Raw genomic sequence first — 24,951 nt, forward strand, 5'->3', positions numbered from 1 at the left:
TGGGAGATTCTGGAGCGACGCCTGAGACAGTTTTCCACCAACAAAACACCAAATGATGGAAGTTTTGGAAGATACCCGTAGGTCTTTTCCCCTAGCTATCACAATCCATTAGCCTTTTCTTTGTCTGAAAACATGTCGCTGATTAGCAGGAATGTTGGCTAAAAAGTCCAAAGTGACATGCCTAACTGACCATTAGACTGGGAACGACTTGGCTCAAACCGGTCTTTCTTGGTTCTCCTTCAGGTGAACAGTCCAGTTGCATCTAATAGGTTGTGAAAAAGGCAGGGGAATGGGTCCACTTTGATAAATGCGTCAGCCATTAAGAGAAGGAGAAGTGTCCATTTTTGATGGGGCCCATTGTGAAAGGTGTCTTGAAGTGCTGCTGCTGTGCACAGCCAGTCTGTGGGACGATCAGCAGGACCTGTGACTTTAGGCTCAGGCTGTCATCTCCAGACGACCTCCTCTCTTCCTCCAGCTGAGACTCTTCACTAAACACACGCACAATGATACATGCCAGACACAGATCCCTAACTCTCCCTTATCCTGCTGCAACCTTCCTATAAAACAACCCAAATTCGCCCCCTCCCCCTGCCTCTTTCGCCTAACAGCCCCCCGACTCTTTCTTCCCCCTCTCTGCACAGTGTCCTCTTCTTTCTCTATTATGGAGAGCAGAGCAGACAGAACTTCAAGGCCAGAGGAAGGACTAAGGCTCATTCATATTCTTGTTTCCTTACATAATCTGACCAGGGATTCTTGATCTACACCCAAAAATATACATTTATTATATTTTTCACAGACCTGAAAGGTGGTCTCCTGATGTGGTTTAAGCCTTGTTGTAGTTAGAAAAAGAACAACATTGGATGTTCTATTTTTTTAATTATTTTTTTTAAGTATGATTTTGAGAGAGAAAAAACAGAACTGAGAAAACGTAATCAGGCAAAAAAACACTGTTTGTATAACTAACCTGATGGGGACGCACAATTCATCCCCAGTCAACATCTTATTTTCCCAAATTGGTGTTTGTTGACTATTCTTGTGAAGACATCTGGTCCCCACAAGTATAGTGAAACACACGTGTGCACACACACACTGCAGCCCCAGAATGTGAGCCATCAGGTTCTCCTTCCCTCCCCTGGGCTAACCCACTGGTACGATTCCCAGGAACCACCTCGTCTGGTGGTGACATGACATCAGCAGGTTCTCCAAAGCCCCAGGGCCAGTCTGACGGGGAATGACCAACAAAATGCCATACATTTCCAGTAGGTAAACAAAATCGGGGGAAACTGGTGTCCAACCACTGATACAGCAGCAGCCTCTGGGGACTAGAGGCTGTTACAACATGAAGTATGTCACTGTGAGATAGCTGTCAGGAACCAAGTGCTGCGTGTTTCCTGCTTCACCAGGCCCAGGGTTGCTGTGGAAACGACTTATCATGATCCACATAACTACAACGGACATGTTCTGTTTCCTGTCCTGTCTAACAGCTTTCACACAGTGCAGGTGCTTTTAACTCCATAACTGGTAGGACTTAGTGCCAGGTTGGGACACGCACCTCGTTAATGAAAGTGCACACAAGCAAGAGACCGTTGTTTGGTTAGCAACGTTCCGGTATCAATCATGTGATTGCAGAGCTGGCAAACCAAATGGCCACTGGATTGAGGAAAATAATCCTGACCTCATTCTGCCAGGTAGGCTACTTTGTAGTTAACATTTAATAAAGAAGGTTTATAGGAAAGTCTTTCCATCTCTACCAGAAGATAGTTATCATTAGCATCATCGCTAACGGCTACACAAAGTAGACACACAGACAGGAGAATTCCTGTGCCGTTTCAAATAGTTACATGAATACATCTAAATCACTGATGCAATTTGTCTTATGATTATCTTGGGAAAATTTGTTTATAATAAGATCAATACATTTATTATTGAGTTCCATTTTAATGTCTGGATTCAATGATCCTGTCCACAACAGTGATTTTATAGGGTCCTAGAGGTGTGATTTTATAGAGTCCTAGAGGTGTGGTTTTATAGGGTTTGAGAGGTGTGGTGTGTTTGTCTCAGTGCCCCAGAGGTGTGATTTTACGGGGTCCTAGAGGTGTGGATTTAACAGGGTCCTAGAGGTGTGATTTTACAGGGTCCTAGAGGTGTGATTTTACAGGGTCCTAGAGGTGTGATTTTACAGGGTCCTAGAGGTGTGGTGTGTTTGTCTCAATGTGCCAGAGGTGTGATTTTACAGGGTCCTAGAGGTGTGGTGTGTTTGTCTCAATGTGCCAGAGGTGTGATTTTACAGGGTCCTAGAGGTGTGATTTTACAGGGTCCTAGAGGTGTGGTGTGTTTGTCTCAATGCGCCAGAGGTGTGTGCCTAGAATACAGAGTAGCTCAGCCTGAGCATCAACTCACTTCCTCTTCCATAGTAATGCTCTCTCTCTGCTGAGGCTGGAAAACCTTTGGGAAGGCACAGAGCACCTCAGAATAGCCTTTCTAAAGAGGGCTTCACTTAACATTAGGTGGAAAGCATGGTGGTTTCTGGCCTCAGAGTAACCCTGCTGATACTCATACAATGATGTCATTTATCAGAGGACATTGTAGCAGAATTTAAATGGATCATACTGATTCACTGTATTCTGTGCTGCAGCAAGAAGGCTGACTGCAAGTAGTCCAAATGATGAAAACATACAGGGGGAGGGGCTTTTTTTCTTATATGTTATTTTTAGTATTACATTGTTCTTGGTTACTGCATTGTTGGGTATATAGCAATAATGACATTTAACTTGTACATGTGACATTAAAACTTGATAAGAACAGATTTTCCAGCACTGCCAAGCTGCTGCTTGAGACCAATGAACACATTTTGGAGTCGTTTTCTTTTAACAACTGTCTCCCTTTGGAGAGACAAACAGAGCCGACACTGTTCTTCCTCATAGAATTACATTCACAAACAGTCACTTCAGTATCCAACAGAAATCCTCCTTTATCGGTCTGGGTGAAAGACAAACACACTACTAAACACTAATAGGTAATGTATTGTAATTAAAAAAAATAAAAAATAGGTAATCCACTTACTGAGTGGGGCTCCAAACAGCACAGTGTCCAAGGCCTTGAGCTGCAGCTTCTGAACATGGCTGCGATCCAGCATCTTCAGAATGGACACTGTCAGGGTGGCGTTCTTCACAGCCAGCCTGAAGGAAACAGACAGACAGATTGAGACTCTACAGTGCAGTTAAAGGAAAATTGGGGAAGAGAGAGAGAATAGGAGGGTTGGTAGGAAGGACCCTGTGGGTTAACTTACCTGGGCATGACAGTGCCGTTGAAGTGCATCTTGCGGAAGGCATCCACATACTGCGGCAGCTCCACGTGGGTGAGCCACAACACCACATCGTCCACTGTCCAATTGTACACTGCAATACACAAACATGATATTACCACACTATCCTTGCTTCTCAACTCTCTCTAAATACCGTTTCAGCCTCAGTAATCTCCATCCCTGGTTATATGCCAACGTTGAGGCAACGCAGACCCTCACACACAGAGAGAGAACATTTGACTCTGCTTTATAATTGATGAGCGTCGCAGTGAGACGAGTGTATCCAAAAACCCTTAGCGGTATCCCCTATCATAACACACTTAAATGTAGCTACACATGTTGGCCATCTCTCAATAAAAGCCAAAGGGAGACTGGCAGGGAGGTTTGGTGTGGGCTCAGGCTGACTAGCTAGCTGGGTTAATGTGCTTCTGCAGTTTCCTGGCTCCAAACCTCCGCTCTGAGCAAACCCCTGACAGGAAGCTGCAATGCAGAGACTCTGACACAACCAGAGAGGGAAACGGGGGGTTGGAGAGGTGGGGGACAGAAGAGAGGTAGGGAGAGGGGAGGGTGGAATGAGAGAGACAGAAAGAGAGAGGGAGGAAGGAGGGGTAAGGGACAAAGAGTAGTGAGTGTAATGCCAGCAGGTCAAGGAGAGGGAGGGGTAGCTGGTACGTCAGTGTGGATGGTTGTTATCTGTGTGTGTACGTTCTGATGACAGGTACACTGGTCACCCTCTGCCAGGATGCTTGAGCTGCTAAGTGGTCTGCATTTCACTTGACAATGATGACATACCAACTGATACATTTGACAGCCTAACTGCAGAGAGGCTGAGAAAATATTCTCCCTTACCTAAACAGTAACCAGACAGAACATCTAAGCTTTAAATTAAAATCGAATTACTGATGATACAAATGTAAAAACAACGCAGTGCTTTAAAAACAGACAGTACAAAGCACAGGGAGGCTCAGAACAGCAGGGAAGGGTTCTGATATACAGTACCAGTCAAAAGTGTAGACACACCTACTCATTCAAGGGATTCTTTATTTTTACTATTTTCTACATTGTAGAATAATAGTGAAGACATAAACACTATGAAATAACACATATGGAATCCTGCAGTAACCAAAAGTGTTAAATCAAAATATATTGTAGATTTTACATTCCTCAAAGTAGCCAGCCTTTACCTTGATGACAGCTTTGCACACTTGTAACATTCTCTCAACCAACTTCACCTGGAATGCTTTTCCAACAGTCTTGAAGGAGTTCCCACATATGCTGAGCATTTATTAGCAGCTTTTCCGTCACTCTGTGGCCCAACTCATCTCAATTGGGTTGAGGTCAGGTGATTGTGCAGGCCAGGTCATCTGATGTAGCACTCCATCACTCTCCTTGGTCAAATAGCCCTTACACAGGCTGGAGGGGTGTTGGTTCATTGTCCTGTTGAAAAAACAAATGATAGTCCCACTAAGCGCAAACCAGATGGGATGGCGTATCACTGCAGAATGCTGTGGTAGCCATGCTGGTTAAGTGTGCTTTGAATTCTAAATAAATCACTTTGTCACCAGCAAAGCACCCCACACCATCACAACTCCTCCTCCATGCTTCACTGTGGGAACCACACATGCGGAGATCATCTGTTCACGTCATCTGCGTCTCACAAAGACATGGCATTTGGACCCAGAAATCTCAAATTTGGACACATCAGACCAAAAGGACAGATTTCCACCGGTCTAATGTCCATTGCTCGTGTTCCATGGCCAAAGCAAGTCTCTTCTTATTATTATTGGTGTCCTTTAGTAGGGGTTTCTTTGCAGCAATTCAACCACGAAGGCCTGATTTACACAGTCTCCTCTGAACAGTTGATGTTGAGATGTGTCTCTTGAACTCTGAACTTATCCTCTGCAGCAGAGGTAACTCTGGGTCTTCCTTTCCTGTGGCGGTACTCATGAGATCCCATTTCATCATAGCGCTTGATGGTTTTTGCGACTGTACTGAAATTTTCCGGATCGACTGACCTTCATTTCTTAAACTAATGATGGACAGTTGTTTTTCTTTGAGCTGTTCCAAACAGGGCTATCTTCTGTATACCACCCCTACCTTGTCACAACACAACTGATTGTCTCAAATGCATTAAGGAAAGAAATTCCACAAGTAAAATATTAACAAGGCACACCTGTTAATTGAAATGCATTCCAGGTGACTACTTCATGAAGCTGGTTGAGAGAATGCCAAAAGTGTGCAAAGCAGTCATAAAGGGAAAGGGTGAATACTTTGAAGAATCTCAAATAAATATTTTTGGATTTGTTTATCACTTTTTTGGTTACATTATTCCATGTGTTATTTCATAGTTTTGATGTCTTCACTATTATTCTACAATGTTGAAAATAGTAATAAAAATAAAAAAGAACTCTGAAATGAGTAGGTGTGTCTAAACTTTTGTCTGGTACTGTAGCTAACATGGTGTCAGTCAGCAGTGAGACCTCAAACGAGGAGGGCTGGACGGACAGAGCAGCACTCCTAGAGGAGAACACTGAACACAGTGTACTGAAAGAGATTCATCGTCTGAGACTCTCCTATATGCACACGGATGCACTAAGTGGGGCAGCGTGCCTGGAGGGGAGACTGGTTTGTACTGCTAGCCTGCAGAGAGCAGTGACAGAGCGGGAGGCTCCTGTAACACCACAGTGTTAGTTAGAGCGTAGTTACAGCACCTTTAGAACCCTTCCAGGTATTCCACAAGTCTTCCACACTGATGAACTGGTCGTCTCCGTGGAAACTGTTGTGCTTGGCTTTGGGATCGTGGTAGTTCAGGTCCTCCCTCAGGAACTGGAGGTCGCCAGGGTCACATGGAGGGAAACAGAAGGGAAGACAGAGAGCAGGTAAGAGAGAAGTGAATAAAGAGCAGCGGATGTATCAATCAAATCAGCCAAAAAGATTGTGGCCTGTCACTTATAGATGATGGAATCAAACCGCTGAGGTAGACCTAAGAGACTGCAAAGTGTCAGCTATACCAGGGAAGGATAAAAAGATCTCTGTACGGCGTGCTCAGAGAATAACCAACAGAGGCATGCCCTGAGCCTTCCCCAGCCTGCAGAGTCAGACAGCTAAGCTTACTGCTGCAGACCGGGCTCACTTCACTGTGTGCACCCAGCCTTGTTACTGTAGCAGTGTGCAGTAGAGAGGAGCCTAGCATTAATGGAACAGCCGGGAACATTATGCTTTATTCACACCACACACTCGGAGAAGGGGCTAGAAAACAAATGGCCTTTTGTGACTGAATGTCAATTAAGACCTCGACATTGTCTTACCAAGTGAATGTCAATAAAGATCTATACGTTTGCCCATGTACAATATTTTACACTGAAGCTTTACTGGCCTGAGATCCTGTGATGGAATGTACAAACCTATAACTCCAGTTCTAACAGCAGTGGACAATAGATCATTATTTGAGGAGGAACACAAACAGGAAATCAGGTGTTCCTCCTCTACTCTAAAACACTCACCAATCTTTCAATCTAATGAGCCTAATCTAAGTAATATCAGACACATTAAGTGTCTCCAGTTCTCTTGAGCAACAACATAGAAGCACAGCAAAAGGGCTTAGATGACATTCTGTTTCCTCCATCGCTAGCCAGCCCCCATGCTGTTATCACTGGGAGGAAGAAGCTTGGCTGCTGTACGACACACGCCCCCACAAAGAACATCTCAAAGAACATGGGCGCAGGACAAGCCATGATGCTGATTTTCCTTCTTCAGAGCTTAGTGTGGGTGGTTTTCACTACAGGGCGGACACTCACAATCAATCAGGCAATAAATCATACCGTTTCTTTGACAATGTAGCAAAATAGCTGATGTTTAAAGAAAATCCTGGTCCGGTGTGTTTTTTAGCTGCAACATGCTGTTTCAATCATCTTAGCTTTAGGTTTTTATTTAACCGTTATTTATCTAGGCAAGTCAGTTAAGAACAAATTATTTTTTACAATGCAATGACGGCCTCCACCGGCCAAACCCAGACGACGCTGGGCCAATTGTGCTCTGCCCTACGGGACTCCCAATCACAACCGGTTGTGATACAGCCTGGAATCGAAACAGGGTGTCTGTGGTGACGCTTCAAGCTCTACGATGCAGTGCCTTAGACCGCTGTGCCACTTTAAACGTATGTAGTTCTGTCCTTGAGCTGTTCTTATCTATTGATATTCTGTATTATGAGGTTTCATGTTTTGTGTCGACTCCAGGAAGAGTAGCATCTGCTTTTACAACAGCTAATGGATATCCTAATAAAATACCCAAAAAAAGGATGAAACATGATTATAACAATTTTGTTCTCTAAGAAGATCCCAGGCATCAGAGCTGTTTCGGTCCAAGCACTCTACATGTCTTGTTCAGTTTTTCTCAGTGTCGGCTCTGAGCCAGGACTGACACTGGAGATGTGCTTAATTCACAGGCTGGCTGCTTCAGGGATGTCTGCAGAGCCAGTGTCTCTTCTCAAACAGCTTAGCCCTTGCAGAAGACGCTGCAGAGGAAGACAGCTCTCCTCTCCCAGCCTGGTCGTGGCTGCCCCGCGGGCCTCTGCCAGCCTGGTCGTGGCTGCCCTACTACAGGCCTCTCCCAGCCTGGTCGTGGCTGCCCTACAGGCCTCTGCCAGCCTGGTCGTGGCTGCCCTACAGGCCTCTGCCAGCCTGGTCGTGGCTGCCCTACAGGCCTCTGCCAGTCTGGTCGTGGCTGCCCTACAGGCCTCTCCTCTGCCAGTCTGGTCGTGGCTGCCCTACAGGCCTCTCCTCTGCCAGTCTGGTCGTGGCTGCCCTACAGGCCTCTCCTCTGCCAGTCTGGTCGTGGCTGCCCTACAGGCCTCTCCTCTGCCAGTCTGGTCGTGGCTGCCCTACAGGCCTCTGCCAGTCTGGTCGTGGCTGCCCTACAGGCCTCTCCCAGCCTGGTCGTGGCTGCCCTACAGGCCTCTCCTCTGCCGGTCTGGTCGTGGCTGCCCTACAGGCCTCTCCCAGCCTGGTCGTGGCTGCCCCACAGGCCTCTCCTCTGCCGGTCTGGTCGTGGCTGCCCCACAGGCCTCTCCTCTTCCGGCCTGGTCGTGGCTGCCCCACAGGCCTCTCCTCTGCCGGCCTGGTCGTGGCTGCCCCACAGGCCTCTCCCAGCCTGGTCGTGGCTGCCCCACGGGCCTCTCCCAGTCTGGTCGTGGCTGCCCCACGGGCCTCTCCCAGTCTGGTCGTGGCTGCCCCGCGGGCCTCTCCTCTGCCAGTCTGGTCGTGGCTGCCCCGCGGGCCTCTCCTCTGCCAGTCTGGTCGTGGCTGCCCCGCGGGCCTCTCCTCTGCCAGTCTGGTCGTGGCTGCCCCGCGGGCCTCTCCTCTGCCAGTCTGGTCGTGGCTGCCCCGCGGCCTCTGCCAGTCTGGTCGTGGCTGCCCCGCGGGCCTCTCCTCTGCCAGTCTGGTCGTGGCTGCCCCGCGGGCCTCTGCCAGCCTGGTCGTGGCTGCCCCGCGGGCCTCTGCCAGCCTGGTCGTGGCTGCCCCGCGGGCCTCTCCCAGCCTGGTCGTGGCTGCCCCGCGGGCCTCTCCCAGCCTGGTCGTGGCTGCCCCGCGGGCCTCTGCCAGCCTGGTCGTGGCTGCCCCGCGGGCCTCTCCCAGCCTGGTCGTGGCTGCCCCGTCTGCCAGCCTGGTCGTGGCTGCCCCGCGGGCCCTCTGCCAGCCTGGTCTGCCCCGCGGGCCTCTGCCAGCCTCTGGCTGCCCCGCGGGCCTCTGCCAGCCTGGTCGTGGCTGCCCCGCGGGCCTCCCCTCTCCCAGCCTGGTCGTGGCTGCCCCGCGGGCCTCCCCTCTCCCAGCCTGGTCGTGGCTGCCCCGCGGGCCTCTGCCAGCCTGGTCGTGGCTGCCCCGCGGGCCTCCCCTCTCCCAGCCTGGTCGTGGCTGCCCCGCGGCCTCCTCTGCCAGCCTGGTCGTGGCTGCCCCGCCCCCCTCTCCCAGCCTGGTCGTGGCTGCCCCGCGGGCCTCTCCTCTGGTCCTGCCCTACTACAGTCTCCCAGCCTGGTCGTGGCTGCCCCGCGGGCCTCTCCTCTGCCAGTCTGGTCGTGGCTGCCCCGCGGGCCTCTCCTCTGCCAGTCTGGTCGTGGCTGCCCCGGGGCCTCTCCTCTGCCAGCCTGGTCGTGGCTGCCCCGCGGGCCTCTCCGGCCTGGTCTCCCCGCGGGCCTCTGCCAGTCTGGTCGTGGCTGCCCCGCGGGCCTCTCCGGCCTGGTCCTCCCTGCCAGGCCTCTCCCGGCCTGGTCGTGGCTGCCCCGCGGGCCTCTGCCGGCCTGGTCGTGCTGCCAGGCCTCTCCCGGCCTGGTCGTGGCTGCCCCGCGGGCCTCTGCCGGCCTGGTCGTGGCTGCCCCGCGGGCCTCTGCCAGTCTGGTGCCCCGTGGCCTCTGCCGGCCTGGTCGTGGCTGGCGGGCCTCTCCGGCCTCTGCCAGTCTGGTGGTCGTGGCTGCCCCGCGGGCCTCTGCCGGCCTGGTCTCTGCCCCGCGGGCCTCTGCCAGTCTGGTCGTGGCTGCCCCGTCTGCCGCCTGGTCGTGGCTGCCCCGGGCCTCTGCCGGCCTGGTCTGCCAGTCTGCCGTGGTCGTGGCTGCCCCGCGGGCCTCTGCCGCCTGGTCTCCTCTGCCAGTGGTCTGGCTGCCCCGTGGCTCTGCCCCTGGTCGTGGCTGCCCCGCGGGCCTCTGCCGGCCTGGTCGTGGCTGCCCCGCGGGCCTCTGCCGGCCTGGTCGTGGCTGCCCCGCGGGCCTCTGCCGGCCTGGTCGTGGCTGCCCCGCGGGCCTCTGCCAGCCTGGTCGTGGCTGCCCCGCGGGCCGTGGCTCCTCTGCCAGCCTGGTCGTGGCTGCCCCGCGGGCCTCTGCCAGCCTGGTCGTGGCCCCCGCGGGCCTCTGCCAGCCTGGTCGTGGCTGCCCCGCGGGCCTCTGCCAGCCTGGTCGTGGCTGCCCCGCGCCTGGTCCCCTACTGCCAGCCTGGTCGTGGCTGCCCCGCGGGCCTCTGCCAGCCTGGTCTGCCAGTCTGCCAGCCTGGTCGTGGCTGCCCCACCCTCTGCCAGCCTGGTCGTGGCTGCCCCACGGGCCTCTGCCAGTCTGGTCTGCCAGCCTGGTCTGGCTGCCCCACGGGCCTCTGCCAGCCTGCTCGTGGCTGCCCCACAGGCCTCTGCCAGCCTGCTCGTGGCTGCCCCACAGGCCTCTGCCAGCCTGCTCGTGGCTGCCCCACAGGCCTCTGCCAGCCTGCTCGTGGCTGCCCCACAGGCCTCTGCCAGCCTGCTCGTGGCTGCCCCACAGGCCTCTGCCAGCCTGCTCGTGGCTGCCCCACAGGCCTCCCAGCCTGGTCGTGGCTGCCCCACAGGCCTCTGCCAGCCTGCTCCCCCCAGCCTGGTCTGCCAGCCTGTGGCTCTGCCAGCCTGCTCGTGGCTGCCCCACAGGCCTCTGCCAGCCTGCTCGTCTGCCCCAGCCTGCCAGCCTGCTCGTGGCTGCCCCACAGGCCTCTGCCAGCCTGCTCGTGGCTGCCCCACAGGCCTCTGCCAGCCTCTCCCCACAGCCTGCCTGCTCGTGGCTGCCCCACAGGCCTCTGCCAGCCTGCTCGTGGCTGCCCCACAGGCCTCTGCCAGCCTGCTCGTGGCTGCCCCACAGGCCTCTGCCAGCCTGCTCGTGGCTGCCCCACAGGCCTCTGCCAGCCTGCTCTGTCCTGGGCCTCTGCCAGCCTGCTGTGGCTGCCCCACAGGCCTCTGCCAGCCTGCTCGTGGCTGCCCCACAGGCCTCTGCCAGCCTCTCGTCTGCCCCAGCCTGGCTCGTGGCTGCCCCACAGGCCTCTGCCAGCCTGCTCGTGGCTGCCCCACAGGCCTCTGCCAGCCTGCTCTCTGCCCCAGGCCTGGTGCTCGTGGCTGGCCCTGCCAGCCTGCTCGTGGCTGCCCCACAGGCCTCTGCCAGCCTGCTCGTGGCTGCCCCACAGGCCTCTGCCTCGTGGCTGCCCCAGCCTGGCCTGCGTGGCTGCCCCACAGGCCTCTGCCAGCCTGGTCGTGGCTGCCCCACAGGCCTCTGCCAGCCTGCTCGTCTGCCCCAGGCCTCTGGCCTGCTCGTGGCTGCCCCACAGGCCTCTGCCAGCCTGGTCGTGGCTGCCCCACGGGCCTCTGCCAGCCTGGTCGTGGCTGCCCCACGGGCCTCTGCCAGCCTGGTCGTGGCTGCCCCACAGGCCTCTGCCAGCCTGCTCGTGGCTGCCCCACAGGCCTCTGCCAGCCTGCTCGTGGCTGCCCCACAGGCCTCTGCCAGCCTGGTCGTGGCTGCCCCACAGGCCTCTGCCAGCCTGGTCGTGGCTGCCCCACAGGCCTCTGCCAGCCTGGTCGTGGCTGCCCCACAGGCCTCTGCCAGCCTGGTCGTGGCTGCCCCACAGGCCTCTCCAGCCTGGTCGTGGCTGCCCCACAGGCCTCTGCCAGCCTGGTCGGGCTGCCCCACAGGCCTCTGCCAGCCTCTGGCTGCCCCAGTCTGGCCTGGTCGTGGCTGCCCCACAGGCCTCTCCTCTGCCAGTCTGGTCGTGGCTGCCCCACAGGCCTCTGCCAGCCTGGTCGTGGCTGCCCCACAGGCCTCTGCCAGCCTGGTCGTGGCTGCCCCACAGGCCTCTGCCAGCCTGGTCGTGGCTGCCCCACAGGCCTCTGCCAGTCTGGTCGTGGCTGCCCCACAGGCCTGGCTGCCCCACAGGCCTCTGCCAGTCTGGTCGTGGCTGCCCCACAGGCCTCTGCCAGTCTGGTCGTGGCTGCCCCACAGGCCTCTGCCAGTCTGGTCGTGGCTGCCCCACAGGCCTCTGCCAGTCTGGTCGTGGCTGCCCCACAGGCCTCTGCCAGTCTGGTCTCCTCTGCCAGTCTGGTCGTGGCTGCCCCACAGGCCTCTGCCAGTCTGGTCGTGGCTGCCCCACAGGCCTCTGCCAGTCTGGTCGTGGCTGCCCCACAGGCCTCTGCCAGTCTGGTCGTGGCTGCCCCACAGGCCTCTGCCAGTCTGGTCGTGGCTGCCCCACAGGCCTCTGCCAGTCTGGTCGTGGCTGCCCCACAGGCCTCTGCCAGTCTGGTCGGGCTGCCCTACAGGCCTCTGCCAGTCTGGTCGTGGCTGCCCCACAGGCCTCTGCCAGTCTGGTCCTGCCCCACAGGCCTCTGCCAGTCTGGTCGTGGCTGCCCCACAGGCCTCTGCCAGTCTGGTCGTGGCTGCCCCACAGGCCTCTGCCAGTCTGGTCGTGGCTGCCCCACAGGCCTCTGCCAGTCTGGTCGTGGCTGCCCCACAGGCCTCTGCCAGTCTGGTCCTGCCCCACAGGCCTCTGCCAGTCTGGTCGTGGCTGCCCCACAGGCCTCTGCCAGTCTGGTCGTGGCTGCCCCACAGGCCTCTGCCAGTCTGGTCGTGGCTGCCCCACAGGCCTCTCTGGTCCTGCCAGTCTGGTCTGGCCAGGCCTCTCCAGTCTGGTCGTGGCTGCCCCACAGGCCTCTGCCAGTCTGGTCGTGGCTGCCCCACAGGCCTCTGCCAGTCTGGTCGTGGCTGCCCCACAGGCCTCTGCCAGTCTGGTCGTGGCTGCCCCACAGGCCTCTGCCAGTCTGGTCGTGGCTGCCCCACAGGCCTCTGCCAGTCTGGTCGTGGCTGCCCCACAGGCCTCTGCCAGTCTGGTCGTGGCTGCCCCACAGGCCTCTGCCAGTCTGGTCAGGCCTCTGCCAGTCTGGTCGTGGCTGCCCCACAGGCCTCTGCCAGTCTGGTCGTGGCTGCCCCACAGGCCTCTCTGGTCTGCCCCAGGCCTCTGGTCGGTCGTGGCTGCCCCACAGGCCTCTCCTCTGCCAGTCTGGTCGTGGCTGCCCCACAGGCCTCTCCCAGCCTGGTCGTGGCTGCCCCACAGGCCTCTCCTCTGCCAGTCTGGTCGTGGCTTCCCCACAGGCCTCTCGTCTGCCAGTCTGGTCGTGGCTGCCCTACAGGCCTCTCCCAGCCTGGTCGTGGCTGCCCCACAGGCCTCTCCCAGCCTGGTCGTGGCTGCCCCACAGCCCTCTGCCTGGTCGTGGCTGCCCTACAGGCCTCTCCTCTGCCAGTCTGGTCGTGGCTGCCCTACAGGCCTCTCCTCTGCCAGTCTGGTCGTGGCTGCCCTACAGACCTCTCCTCTGCCAGTCTGGTCGTGGCTGCCCTACAGACCTCTCCTCTGCCAGTCTGGTCGTGGCTGCCCTACAGACCTCTCCTCTGCCAGTCTGGTCGTGGCTGCCCTACAGGCCTCTCCCAGCCTGGTCGTGGCTGCCCTACAGGCCTCTCCCAGCCTGGTCGTGGCTGCCCTACAGGCCTCTCCTCTGCCAGTCTGGTCGTGGCTGCCCTACAGGCCTCTCCCAGCCTGGTCGTGGCTGCCCTACGACTGGTTGCACTGTGAAAGGAAGCCTGATACGGGGAGGGGAGGCGAGGTCAGGCCACACAGGTGTCATTTTTGCAGCCCCGACTTCTCTCTGACTGAAGGAATGCATGGACTGGCCTGGCAATGCTGTGCTGCCTTGCTAAGCTCTTCCAGTCCAAGATGAGGCCCAGGACACCGGTTACACAGCAGAGAGGGGCCTTTTCCCAACACTCCCAGGTAAAGACCTTACTGTGAAATGCTTACTTACAAGGCCTTAACTAACAATGCAGTTTAAAAAAAGAAGAGTAACAATAAAATAACAAGGCTATATACAGGGGCCACCGGTACCAGGTCAATAGGCGGAGGTACAGGTTAGTCAAGATAATAGAGTTAATATGTACATGTAGGTACAGGGGTAAAGTGACCATGCATAGAAAATAAACATTGAATAGCAGAGGGGGGGGGGGGGGGGTCAATGCAAATAGTCTGTGTGGACATTTGATTTACTGTTCAGCAGTCTTATGGCTTGGAGGTAGACACTCTTAAAAAGCCTTTTGGACCTAGACTTGGCGCTCGGGTACCGCATACCGTGTGTTAGCAGAGAGAACAGCCTATAACTAGGGTGGCTGTAGTTTTTGGCAATTTTTAGGGCCTTGGATGGCAGAAAGCTTAGTCCCAGGTAGGAAAGACTTGAACGGAGCTCATCCAGTTCATTCAACAATGATTGCAAGTTGGCCAATAGGATGGATGGTAGAGGAGGGTTATTCACTTGCCAACAAATTCTCACAAGGCACCCGGACCTGTATCAGCGTCTCTTCTTCATGCGAATTATGGGAATTTGGGCCTGGTCAGGTATCAGCAGTAAATCCTTCGCGTCTGACTCATAAAATAAAAAATCTTTGTCTTGCTCGAGGTGAGTAATCGCTGTTCTGATATCCAGAAGCTCTTTTCTGTCATAAGAGACTGTGGCAGAAACATTATGTACAAAATAAGTTATAAACACGCAAAAAACACACAATTGGTTAGGAGCCTGTAAAACAGGAGCCAACTACTCCAGCAACATAGTAAAAACCAGCAGGGGTTTCTACTCGGTGAACTCAAGCACAGCACTACAACATGAGAAGCAGGAGGAGCACAAATCCACCACTTACTTCAATAGCAAAGTAAAAGCCATTACCGGGCAGCCATTAACTAATCTCATTATCTGTGGCCATCTTCGGAAGGAATCCCTGCTGGTGGATGACAGGGGATTAAAGTACTGATACCGTCTGGCCACTTTACTGTGACTCACATAGACAGGTTTGACTGGTGCCATGCAGGACAGTAGCGACATCCTCTCCAACACATCACAATGTGAAAACTGAAAACACCTGTAATCTATCAAATGCTATTGAAATGTATTGAAGTAGGGAACCTGGTGGTGCTACTCACCCAGTCCTTCTCTGACACACCCACATTGTGTAGGGAACCTGGTGGTGCTACTCACCCAGTCCTTCTCTGACACATCCACATTATGTAGTGAACCTGGTGGTGCTACACACAGTCCTTCTCTGACACACGAACATTGTGTAGGGAACCTGGTGGTGCTACTCACCCAGTCCTTCTCTGACACACCCACATTGTGTAGGGAACCTGGTGGTGCTACTCACCCAGTCCTTCTTTGACACACCCACATTGTGTAGGGAACCCGGTGGTACTACTTACCCCGTCCGTCTCTGACACATCCACATTGCCATTAGCATCGTCATCCATCTGCTTGTGGATACTGCGGATGGCCTCGAAGCTGAGGATGGTATTTTCATCGTGGCACCGAGGCTCATCGATGCGACAGAGTTCTGAGAGAGAAAAGACAAGTTCAATTTGAGTCAACAGTTGTACAGGGCCAGCAATTGTACAGGGCTCCCAACAATACCTGAACTTGGGCGGTAAATCATATATATTGTATACCGGTAGAAATTTCCAACAGTTTGGGCCATAAAGCTACGCCACTGCTTGTAACTATAAGTTACATTATCAAAGATGTGCCAAATAAATTATTTCCAACTCAGGGCTCCACCTATGCATTTGGTTTGCTAACGCACTAGCTAAGTGGCTGGCTCAGTGGCTGGCTAAGCGGCTGGCTAAGCGGCTGGCTAAGCGGCTGGCTAAGCGGCTGGCTAAGCAGCTGGCTTGCAAGATCAAGCTTCTTAGAGCAGATACAATCTACTACTGGATCAAGATCCCTGCTGCCAAAATTTGTTGTGTGTGTCAAAAGAATAATGTATATATATTTTTTTGTTTGGAAAGAAATAGCGCCCTTTGTGTGCACTGCCAGTAACACCGTATACCCCGGGATGGTACAGGAACGTTTTGAAGGTATCTGGATACAACACAGTAGGTCTAATGTAGGGTTGTCCACAACAACAACAAAACTTGGTTGACCAAGAGCCGTCTGATCTTTCAACCAATCAATTGGTCTACATTTTTAAACTTGCATTTTTCCAAATATAGATACACCCTATGTTTGAATAAAATCAACTACATGTAGGCTACAGAGCTTGTCTGATGCACTGCGATTCAAAATAAAGACACACAAATTACTAAAGAGGGAGACAGATGAATATAGCCTACCCAGAATAAAACTAAAAATACCCGTTGCTGCCTTTGCAGATTCTGCCATTAGGCTGCTGAAGGCCACAACAGCAGTCAGCAACCTTTTCCATTTGGAGTGCCAAGCTTTCCTATGATTACTACTAACCTATGGGCCGGTTTTAGATGTACATTTATGTGGAACAGTTTCATTTCATGTATAATAAAGTATTCATATCTCAAAATCAATGTCGTCATGTGGTTCATCAAAATTATATCTAAATGAAAATGATACAAATATAAAAGTAACTTGTATTGCCATCTACGTAAAAATAGCCTACTTAAAGCCAACAAATAAAAACATTGCAGCCTGCAGGTAGCGAATATCCTGATAAAAATAAATATCCTATAAATCACATTGACTATGCATGGCCTGTCTGCAAGAAACTTGAAACATTGTATCAACTATTAACGTGGTATGTCCCAAAGCTAGTGCTAGCAAACTTGCAACATTGCATAAAATATTCTGTGCACTCAGTTTCCCCTGCCACAGACACAGTTGTAGACTATTTGCACAAGAGATAAGAAGTAATTAGGTAGGCCTATTTTAGGACTTTTACACCAGATCAGAGCATGACATTTTTTCCTCCTTTCATGCGGAGTGGTAATCGATAGAGATACGCAAAAAACATGTATAAAGTAGGCTACATTGAGGAACTACTGTCATTCTCTATGGATGTAAAAACACACTTTATTTACTTGCTGTTTGATGGGAATAAATGTTTTCTTTGAAAAGCTCCTGTGTGATGGTTAAGACAATCAGAAATAGTATCAAATGGGCACATTTATAGGCCTGGTAGCCTAGGCCTACTTCCATGCATAATCAGGTGCATGTCCTTACTCAAGATTGACAAGAGAGCTGCAAAACAAAAGACAATGAATAATTTGACAACTCATAAATGGAATGAAATTAAACAACTTTTTTCTAACAAGTGTAGCCTAAATTGTGCTCTCTGCAAACAACGTGTCCACTCCTACAATGACAACAGTAAGACTATAATAATAAAAAATAAATGAACAGAAATTACCATAACTAAACAAACATTTTAGATGAGAAATGGGAATTAGCAGTAATTGTACTACTGGTGATACTGGTGTGCCATCCCCGCAGCCTCTGCAATGGATTAATCGACTCAATCGGACTCAGACAGGTAGGACTCAGACAGGTAGGACTCAGACAGGTACTCAGGACTCAGACAGGTACTCAGGGTACTCAGACAGGTAGGACTCAGACAGGTAGGACTCAGACAGGTAGGACTCAGACAGGTGTCTTGTGTGCCATAAATCATTTTTTGTATATTTGCCACTGCTCCCCCCAAAAAGTATTGGTGAACCAACAGCCTATTGACCAAACAAACAATGGACCAGTCAACTAAATGGGGTCAGCCCTAGTCTAGTGACAATCAGCATGTAACACACTTCAGCTTTTATGGGTAGGCTAACAACAGCCAAAATGATGTCCACCTTGAAACCAAAGCAAGCCATTTGTTCAAATCCACATTGTGGTCTAGGAACTTTGCTGCTCACCGCAGAAAACCACAGGGGTGTTAAATGTAGCAGAGCATTAACTAAACCTTGCAAGAGGCTATTTATAACCAGGCTGTGTTGTGGGGGGGTAGCTGCTTTCTTTTGAACAGTGTAACCTGAGTGTTCAACACATTGTTGTCAACACTCAGAATGACAAGGGTGCTGATGTTATGTCATCAATCCCAGTGCAACACATGTGTAGGGAAGTAGAGTTGTGGTGAGGGAGAAGTCAAAGACCAGAGGGAAATATGGGTTCAAAACATCAAAATCTTTACTAGCCGAATGTTATTTTCCTTTACTTAGTATGGAATAAAGCCTACTACTAGTAGTACATTTAATGAAGTGCCTTTTAATATATACCACATGGACATTTCTATAAATAAGGTTTTTTATATGAATAAAAAATATATTAAAAAATCTGCATTTTGACATGTCCCTCGTCATATTTTTCCAACTTTCCTGGGAAGATCGAACCCAAACACTTCTTCAAGTTTTCACCATCATTGTAAAGCCCTAGTTATGTTGTTGCTTCGATTGTCCTTTCTGAAGATGATTATTTATTTAATATGATTAGTGATTCATTTAATCATGTTCATCATTCTAAGGTCAACCCTGTTACGTCAACTGAACTCTATTTAATATAGTAAAACTATATTCCTTTATTTAAAAACATTTTTTAAAGAAACATTGAAATATAATAGTCAAATCATAGTATTTACTCTTCTCTTCTGGTGTTTAGTGATGGAAAACTAAGCATAACACCCTGTTACTAATAGATGAGCTAGAAATGTTTTAACAATGTAACAAAATATTAAAAATATGAAGCTTGCATTGAATTGCCCTTCCCTGTTACACAAAGCTTCCATTCTCCATATCACAAGGGCTAATTAAGATGAAAACTTCAACCCTGTTACGGTCAACCGTTACTTTAATGGCACGTTATTGGCATGTACTATAGTCTTGTTGTTACCCCCTTGAGATGGTAAAAGATTAGAGGTAGACCGATTATGATTTTTCAATGCCGATACCGATTATTGGAGGACCCAAAAAGCCATTACCGATTAAAATCAGCCAAATTTTTTTAATGTATTTATTTATTTGTAATAATGACAATTACAATAATACTGAATGAACACTTTAATTTCAACTTAATACACAAATAAAATAAATGTAGCCTCAAATAATGAAACATGTTCAATTTGGTTTAAATAATGCAAAAACAAATTGTTGGAGAAGAATGTAAAAGTGCAATATGTGCCATGTAAAAAAAAAAAAAGCTAGTTTAAACATATGAAAGCTGGTGGTTCCTTTTACATTTAAGTCATTTAGCAGACGCTCTTATCCAGAGCGACTTACACATGAGTCTTCAATATTCCCAGGTAAGAAGTTTTAGGTTGTAGTTATTATAGGAATTATAGGACTATTTCTCTCTATACCATTTGTATTTCATATACCTTTGACTATTGGATGTTCTTATAGGCACTTTAGTATTGCCAGTGTAACAGTATAGCTTCCATCCATCTCCTCGCCTCTACCTGTGCTCAAACCAGGAACACATCGACAACAGTCACCCTCAAAGCATTGTTACCCATCGCTCCACAAAAGCCACGACCCTTGCAGAGCAAGGGGAAGAACTACTTCAAGGTCTCAGAGCGAGTGATGTCACCGATTGAAATGCTATTAGTGCGCACCCTGCTAACTAGCTATCCATTTCACATCGGTTACACCAGCCTGATCTCGCAAGTTGATAGGCTTGAAGTCATATACAGTTCAATGCTTGAAGCACAGCTAAGAGCTGCTGTCAAACACACTAAAGTGCTGTTTGAATTAATGCTTACGAGCCTGCTGCTGCCCACCACCGCTCAGTCAGACTGCTCTATCAAATATAATATCAGACTTAATTAGAACATAATAATACACAGAAATACGAGCCGCAGGTCATTAATATGGTCAAATCCAGAAACTATCATACATTTTTTTTAAATAAAAATGTATTATTTCAGTGAAATACGGAACCGTTACATATTTTATCAAATGGGTGGCAACACAAAGTCTAAATATTGCTGTTACATTGCACAACCTTCAATGTTATGTCATAATTACATAAAATTCTGGGAAATTAGTTCACAACATACCATTTGTATTTCATATACCTTTGACTATTGGATGTTCTTATAGGCACTCGCCCGTACCTGGGCTCGAACCAGGAACACATCGACAGCAGTCACCCTCGAAGCATTGTTACCCATTGCTCCACAAAAGCCACAGCCCTCGCAGAGCAAGGGGAAGAACTACTTCAAGGTCTCAGAGCGAGTGATGTCACCGATTTAAATGCTATTAGCACGCACCCTGCTAACTAGCTAGCCATTTCACATCGGTTACACCAGCCTGATCTCGGAAGTTGATAGGCTTGAAGTCATAAACAGTTCAAACTGTTGCATATACCCTGACTCTGTGTGCAATGGACGCAAGAGAAGTGACACAATTTCCCTAGTTAAAAGAAATTCATGTTAGCAGACAATATTAACTAAATATGAGGTTTAAAAAGATATACTTGTGTATTGACTTTAAGAAAGGCATTGATGTTTATGGTTAGGTACACATTGGTGCAACAACAGTGCATTTTTCATGAATGCGCTTGTTAAATCACCAGTTTGGCGAAGTAGGCTGTGATTCAATGATAAATTAACAGGTACGGCATCGATTATATGCAAAGCAGGACAAGCTAGTTAAACTAGTAATATCATCAACCATGTGTAGTTAACAAGTGATTATGTTAAGACAGATTGTTTTTTATAAGATACGTTTAATGCTAGCTAGCACCTTACCTTGGCTCCTTGCTGCTCTCGCATAACAGGTAGTCGGTCGGCCACGATCGGTGTCCAAAAATGCTGATTACCGATTGTTATGAAAACTTGAAAATCGTCCGTTCCGATTAATCGGTCGACCTCTATTAAACATCTTTACGAAGTGTGCACTTTATAACAGACCGTTATATATTTTTATTTTACCAAGTTACGCTACCCAAAATGTACTCTATTCGTGGAACGACCCGCCTATCTTAGCATACATTATTACACATCAGCATAATAGCACGTATATAGAGGTCTATAGTTAGAGAACACACTTCTTACTTTCACCTCAAGAATTCCAGCTATGCAGCCATTCCAATTCAGTTGTTTGAAAAAAAATAGTTGCATGAATGGTGTCACATGCCGGGAGTACCTCTGGCTGTAGTCATGGTCAGGAAACCATCTGGCCTGGCTGTATATTATGTTGTGTGTCTGCCTGGCCTGCAGTCTTCGCCTCTCTCCTGAGGGATTAGAAAACCTCTGCAGCAGCAGATCACAGACAAGGCCTTGCGTCAACTCAGAGGAAAACATAGTTGTCTGAGCTGCAGTCTGCAGACATTCTGGGCTGTGTGCAGGAGGGTAACCAAGGCTGCCTCTAAGCCACAGAGATCTGCAGTGTAGCCAAGTGTCATTTCAGAAAGCTTCAATGTTCAAAGTTAAATATACAATCTCAGGTCAAAAGAATGGAGTCTTCATAATGAAACAGCAGGGTAAAAATACAGGGAAAATGGCTGAAAGAAGTCATAGCCAACAGTCCCTAAAAGGGAAAGAGCTGACCAGATGGATCAAAGCGAATAGTCTGTGCAAAATATTTTTGCTTGTATGACTGTGTGGCTTATCCTGCCCAGAAACCTGACCAAAACACAAATGAAATAGACTCAATCATGGACACTCTTACTGACAGTTGTGGCTGCTTCACGCAATGTATTGTTGTCTCTACCTTCTTGCCTTTGTGGTTTGTCTGTGCACAATAATGTTTGTACCATGTTTTGTGCAGCTACCATATTGTGCTGCTGCCATGTTGTTGTCATGTGGTGTTGCTACCATGCTGTCGTCTTAGGACTATCTTTATGTAGTGTTGAGGTGTCTCGTCGTGATGTGCGTTTTGTCCTATATTTTTTATCTCAGTCCCCATCCCCACAGGAGGCCTTTTGCCAGGCCATCATTGTAATTAAAAAATAAAGTAAATAGGGCAATGCCTACATTAGTGCGATGTCGTCATATTTCACACTAAGAAATGTGGTATCAGGCATCTTCCTGTGTGATGATATCTATCATGAGGAAGCACACAACAGCAAGTGTCCATTTGTGTTTACCTCCTGCTTGCTGCACAATGTAGCTCGTAGTATTACAACACCAGGCAAGATCTGGAACTTTCCCCGATTGGCCCATGCAGAGTGCAACTTATAGCACAGCACAGCACAGGGCAGGCAGGAGCTTCTCTGGCATGGAATCCTACTGCATGTTTATTTATGACAAAGACTTCAAAGAAAAAGGCAAATTAAGGTAGCAAGTGCTGCACAGAAAATGGCAATGAGGCCAGAAAAGTGAAGATATGGAATTGCATTATATCAAGCAGTCTAGCTGTAGGCAACAGCATAGGGACAAATGATTCAACTTCTTTGGAGCCACAAAAGTCACCATACCCTGACCTGTCAAGAGCTAGAGCAAGCTAGCTACAGAGGCTGTGGCTCGGGCTGGACCGTATACCATATTTTATGATATACCGTTATTTAATGCAGGGACCGGTTCAGGTCTTTACTTTACATTCTAGAACAGTATTTGAATGTTGGTTTGTTAAATGTGATACACCATGTGTAATGTCAATTTTTTACAGTTTACTTCGCTACTTGAGTCCTCTTTCTCTCCGTGCCGCTTTCCACACAAACGTAGCCATGGCCTGTTACTCACGGAGCGCATTTGATGTTCCTCAACCATGAAACACTTTCGTTCAGTCTGCATGGTCAATGCAGCACATGCAACAATGTTGATGACAACAATGCTGTTTTCACTTTGCGTCTTAATATAAATCCACTAGAGTTCTATGACGACACTATTAGTTTGTGTTTCTTACATCAGCAAACAGCTACTTTGTCTATTCTTATCAAGTTGCCCTAAATCTTGTGAGACGCTAATTGTTAGCTAGCTACTAAATGCACTAAGTAAGATCAAACATAGCTAGCTAATACAGCCTGATACCAGTGATGGTCTAAATCAGCATGTTATTTTGCAACAGTATCTTCTAAATCAGAGGAATATGCAAAGCAAGAATATGTTACCTACATTAAGTAGTTAAGAGAAAACATGCAATGTAGCCAAAGCTTATAGGGTCCCCTAAAAAACACTTACCAACACTTTAGTTCCTACCCTGTCACAATAACTCCTCCCTGGATTTTTAAACAATACTGTATTCAAAGTGCCCACTATTATATTCTAATTATAGAATTAGAATAGTAATTCTATTTCCATGATTCCAACAGTTTTGCTCTAATTCACAATTGCAACATTTGGTTAAAAATAAGTCCTAGATTAACTGCCCATATCGTGCAGGCCTACGTGGCAGTGTGGAAGTGATCTGTATTGAGCAGTGGTGTAAAGTACTTAAGTAAAAATACTTTCAAGTACTACTTAAGTCATTTTTTGGTATCTGTACTTGACTATTTTTATTTTTGATAACTTTTACTTCAATACATTCCTAAAGAAAATACTGTACTTTTTCACTCCATACATTTTCGCTGACACCTAAAAGTACTCGTTACGTGAATACTTAGCTGGACAGGAAAATAGTCCAATTCACACACTTGCCAAGAGAACATCCCTGGTCATCTACTGCCTCTGATCTGGAGGACTCACTAAACACAAATGCTTTGTTTGTAAATGATGTCTGAGTGTTGGAGTGTGCCCCTGGCTATCCGTAAATTAAAAAATAACAAGAAAATGGTGCTATCTGCTTTGCTTAATATAAGGAATCTGAAATTATTTATACTTTTACTTTTGATACTTAAACATGTCATACTTATTTACTCAAGTAGTACTTTACTAGGTGACTTTCACTTGAGTAATGTTCTATTAATGTATCTTTACTTTTACTCACGTATGACAATTGGGTACTTTTTCCACCATTGCAATTGAGTGCAGGAAATGTAGAAATGATAAAAAAGTGCTGAAATTTGTTTTGGTTGAAGTTGAATTGAACAGTATAAAAGTATCAGAATGGAGAAAGACTCATTGAAATCACTAAGAATGTATGTGTTGCCACCCTAGGATCACTCACCACACATAAATCACTAGGATCACTCACTACTCATAAAGCACTAGTATCACTCACTACACATAAATCACTAGGATCACTCACTACTCATAAATCACTAGGATCACTCACTACTCATAAAGCACGAGTATCACTCACTACTCATAAAGCACGAGTATCACTCACTACACATAATTCACTAGTATCACTCACTACTCAAAAGAAAATGTATAACTTTTATTATTCAAAACTAAAAATAGAGTCAAATACCGTCCATTTTTTTTAATATATAGCGTGATTGAACATTTTGGCCACATTGCCCAGCCCTAGCTGTGACAGGTGGCCAATGTGGAATCAATTCTATAATATCCAGGCATATCAACAACCACCACCATCACAGCTGACAAACTGTTAGGATGATGGCACTTCCTCACCTAAAGACTCATACATTCCCCATTGTGTGTGAATGAAAAACAGGGTCCTTTAACAAATTAACAGTCATTTTTCATGTCCTTCCAGTTAAACATTTAGTCTGCTACAGTTAAGTGTGCAATTATACATGTGAGGAATGTGTGTTGAGTCAGGATTGTTGCCCCTCCAACCAAACTGAGTTGGTTGAACAGAAGGGTTTGTGTTTGTGGGAGAGAGGCAGTGTGAGTTGCTGAAAACAAGGACAGAGGAGAGCATAAATCTTACCTTTTTGAACTTATATCCTGATCTTAACTGTTGTATTTATCCATTTATTCAAATACATTTTCTATTTGAGTAAAACTGTTCCTGACTTCAAGAAGCCTTTATGTGCACAAGGAAACATACATCTTTGTCAAAACCCCCCCCACTCTATTCGGTAACTCTAACAAGAACAAAAATATATATTTTTTACAGTGTAAGTAGGCTACAACAAGCTGCTAATCCATCAACTGACTTCCTGTCAGGTTTTCTGGAGCTGCTTGTTAAGACATGCTAACATTCGATGATTGTAAAGCCATCCCTTCAGCACAAGCATACAGGCAGTAGCATGTGCCACAAAAATGTGCCACTGCA

The 24,951-nt window shown here is 49.0% G+C and overlaps 1 protein-coding gene across 4 annotated transcripts in view; it reads right to left on the minus strand.

Moving 5' to 3' along the window:
* Positions 1-24,951, minus strand: part of LOC124004779 (stromal interaction molecule 1-like) — a 66,197-nt gene that overhangs the window by 36,943 nt on the left and 4,303 nt on the right. For all 4 annotated transcript variants that reach the window (XM_046313568.1, XM_046313567.1, XM_046313566.1 and 1 more), the window contains exons 3-6: positions 15,355-15,485; positions 6,016-6,130; positions 3,290-3,398; positions 3,064-3,179 (exon numbers count right to left, since the gene is read on the minus strand). In XM_046313568.1, the coding sequence (XP_046169524.1) occupies positions 3,064-3,179; positions 3,290-3,398; positions 6,016-6,130; positions 15,355-15,485 (471 nt within the window). The remainder of the gene's footprint in view (positions 1-3,063; positions 3,180-3,289; positions 3,399-6,015; positions 6,131-15,354; positions 15,486-24,951) is intronic.

The sequence above is a fragment of the Oncorhynchus gorbuscha genome, linkage group LG19 (genome assembly GCF_021184085.1).
Source record: "Oncorhynchus gorbuscha isolate QuinsamMale2020 ecotype Even-year linkage group LG19, OgorEven_v1.0, whole genome shotgun sequence".
NCBI classification, from domain to species: domain Eukaryota; kingdom Metazoa; phylum Chordata; class Actinopteri; order Salmoniformes; family Salmonidae; genus Oncorhynchus; species Oncorhynchus gorbuscha.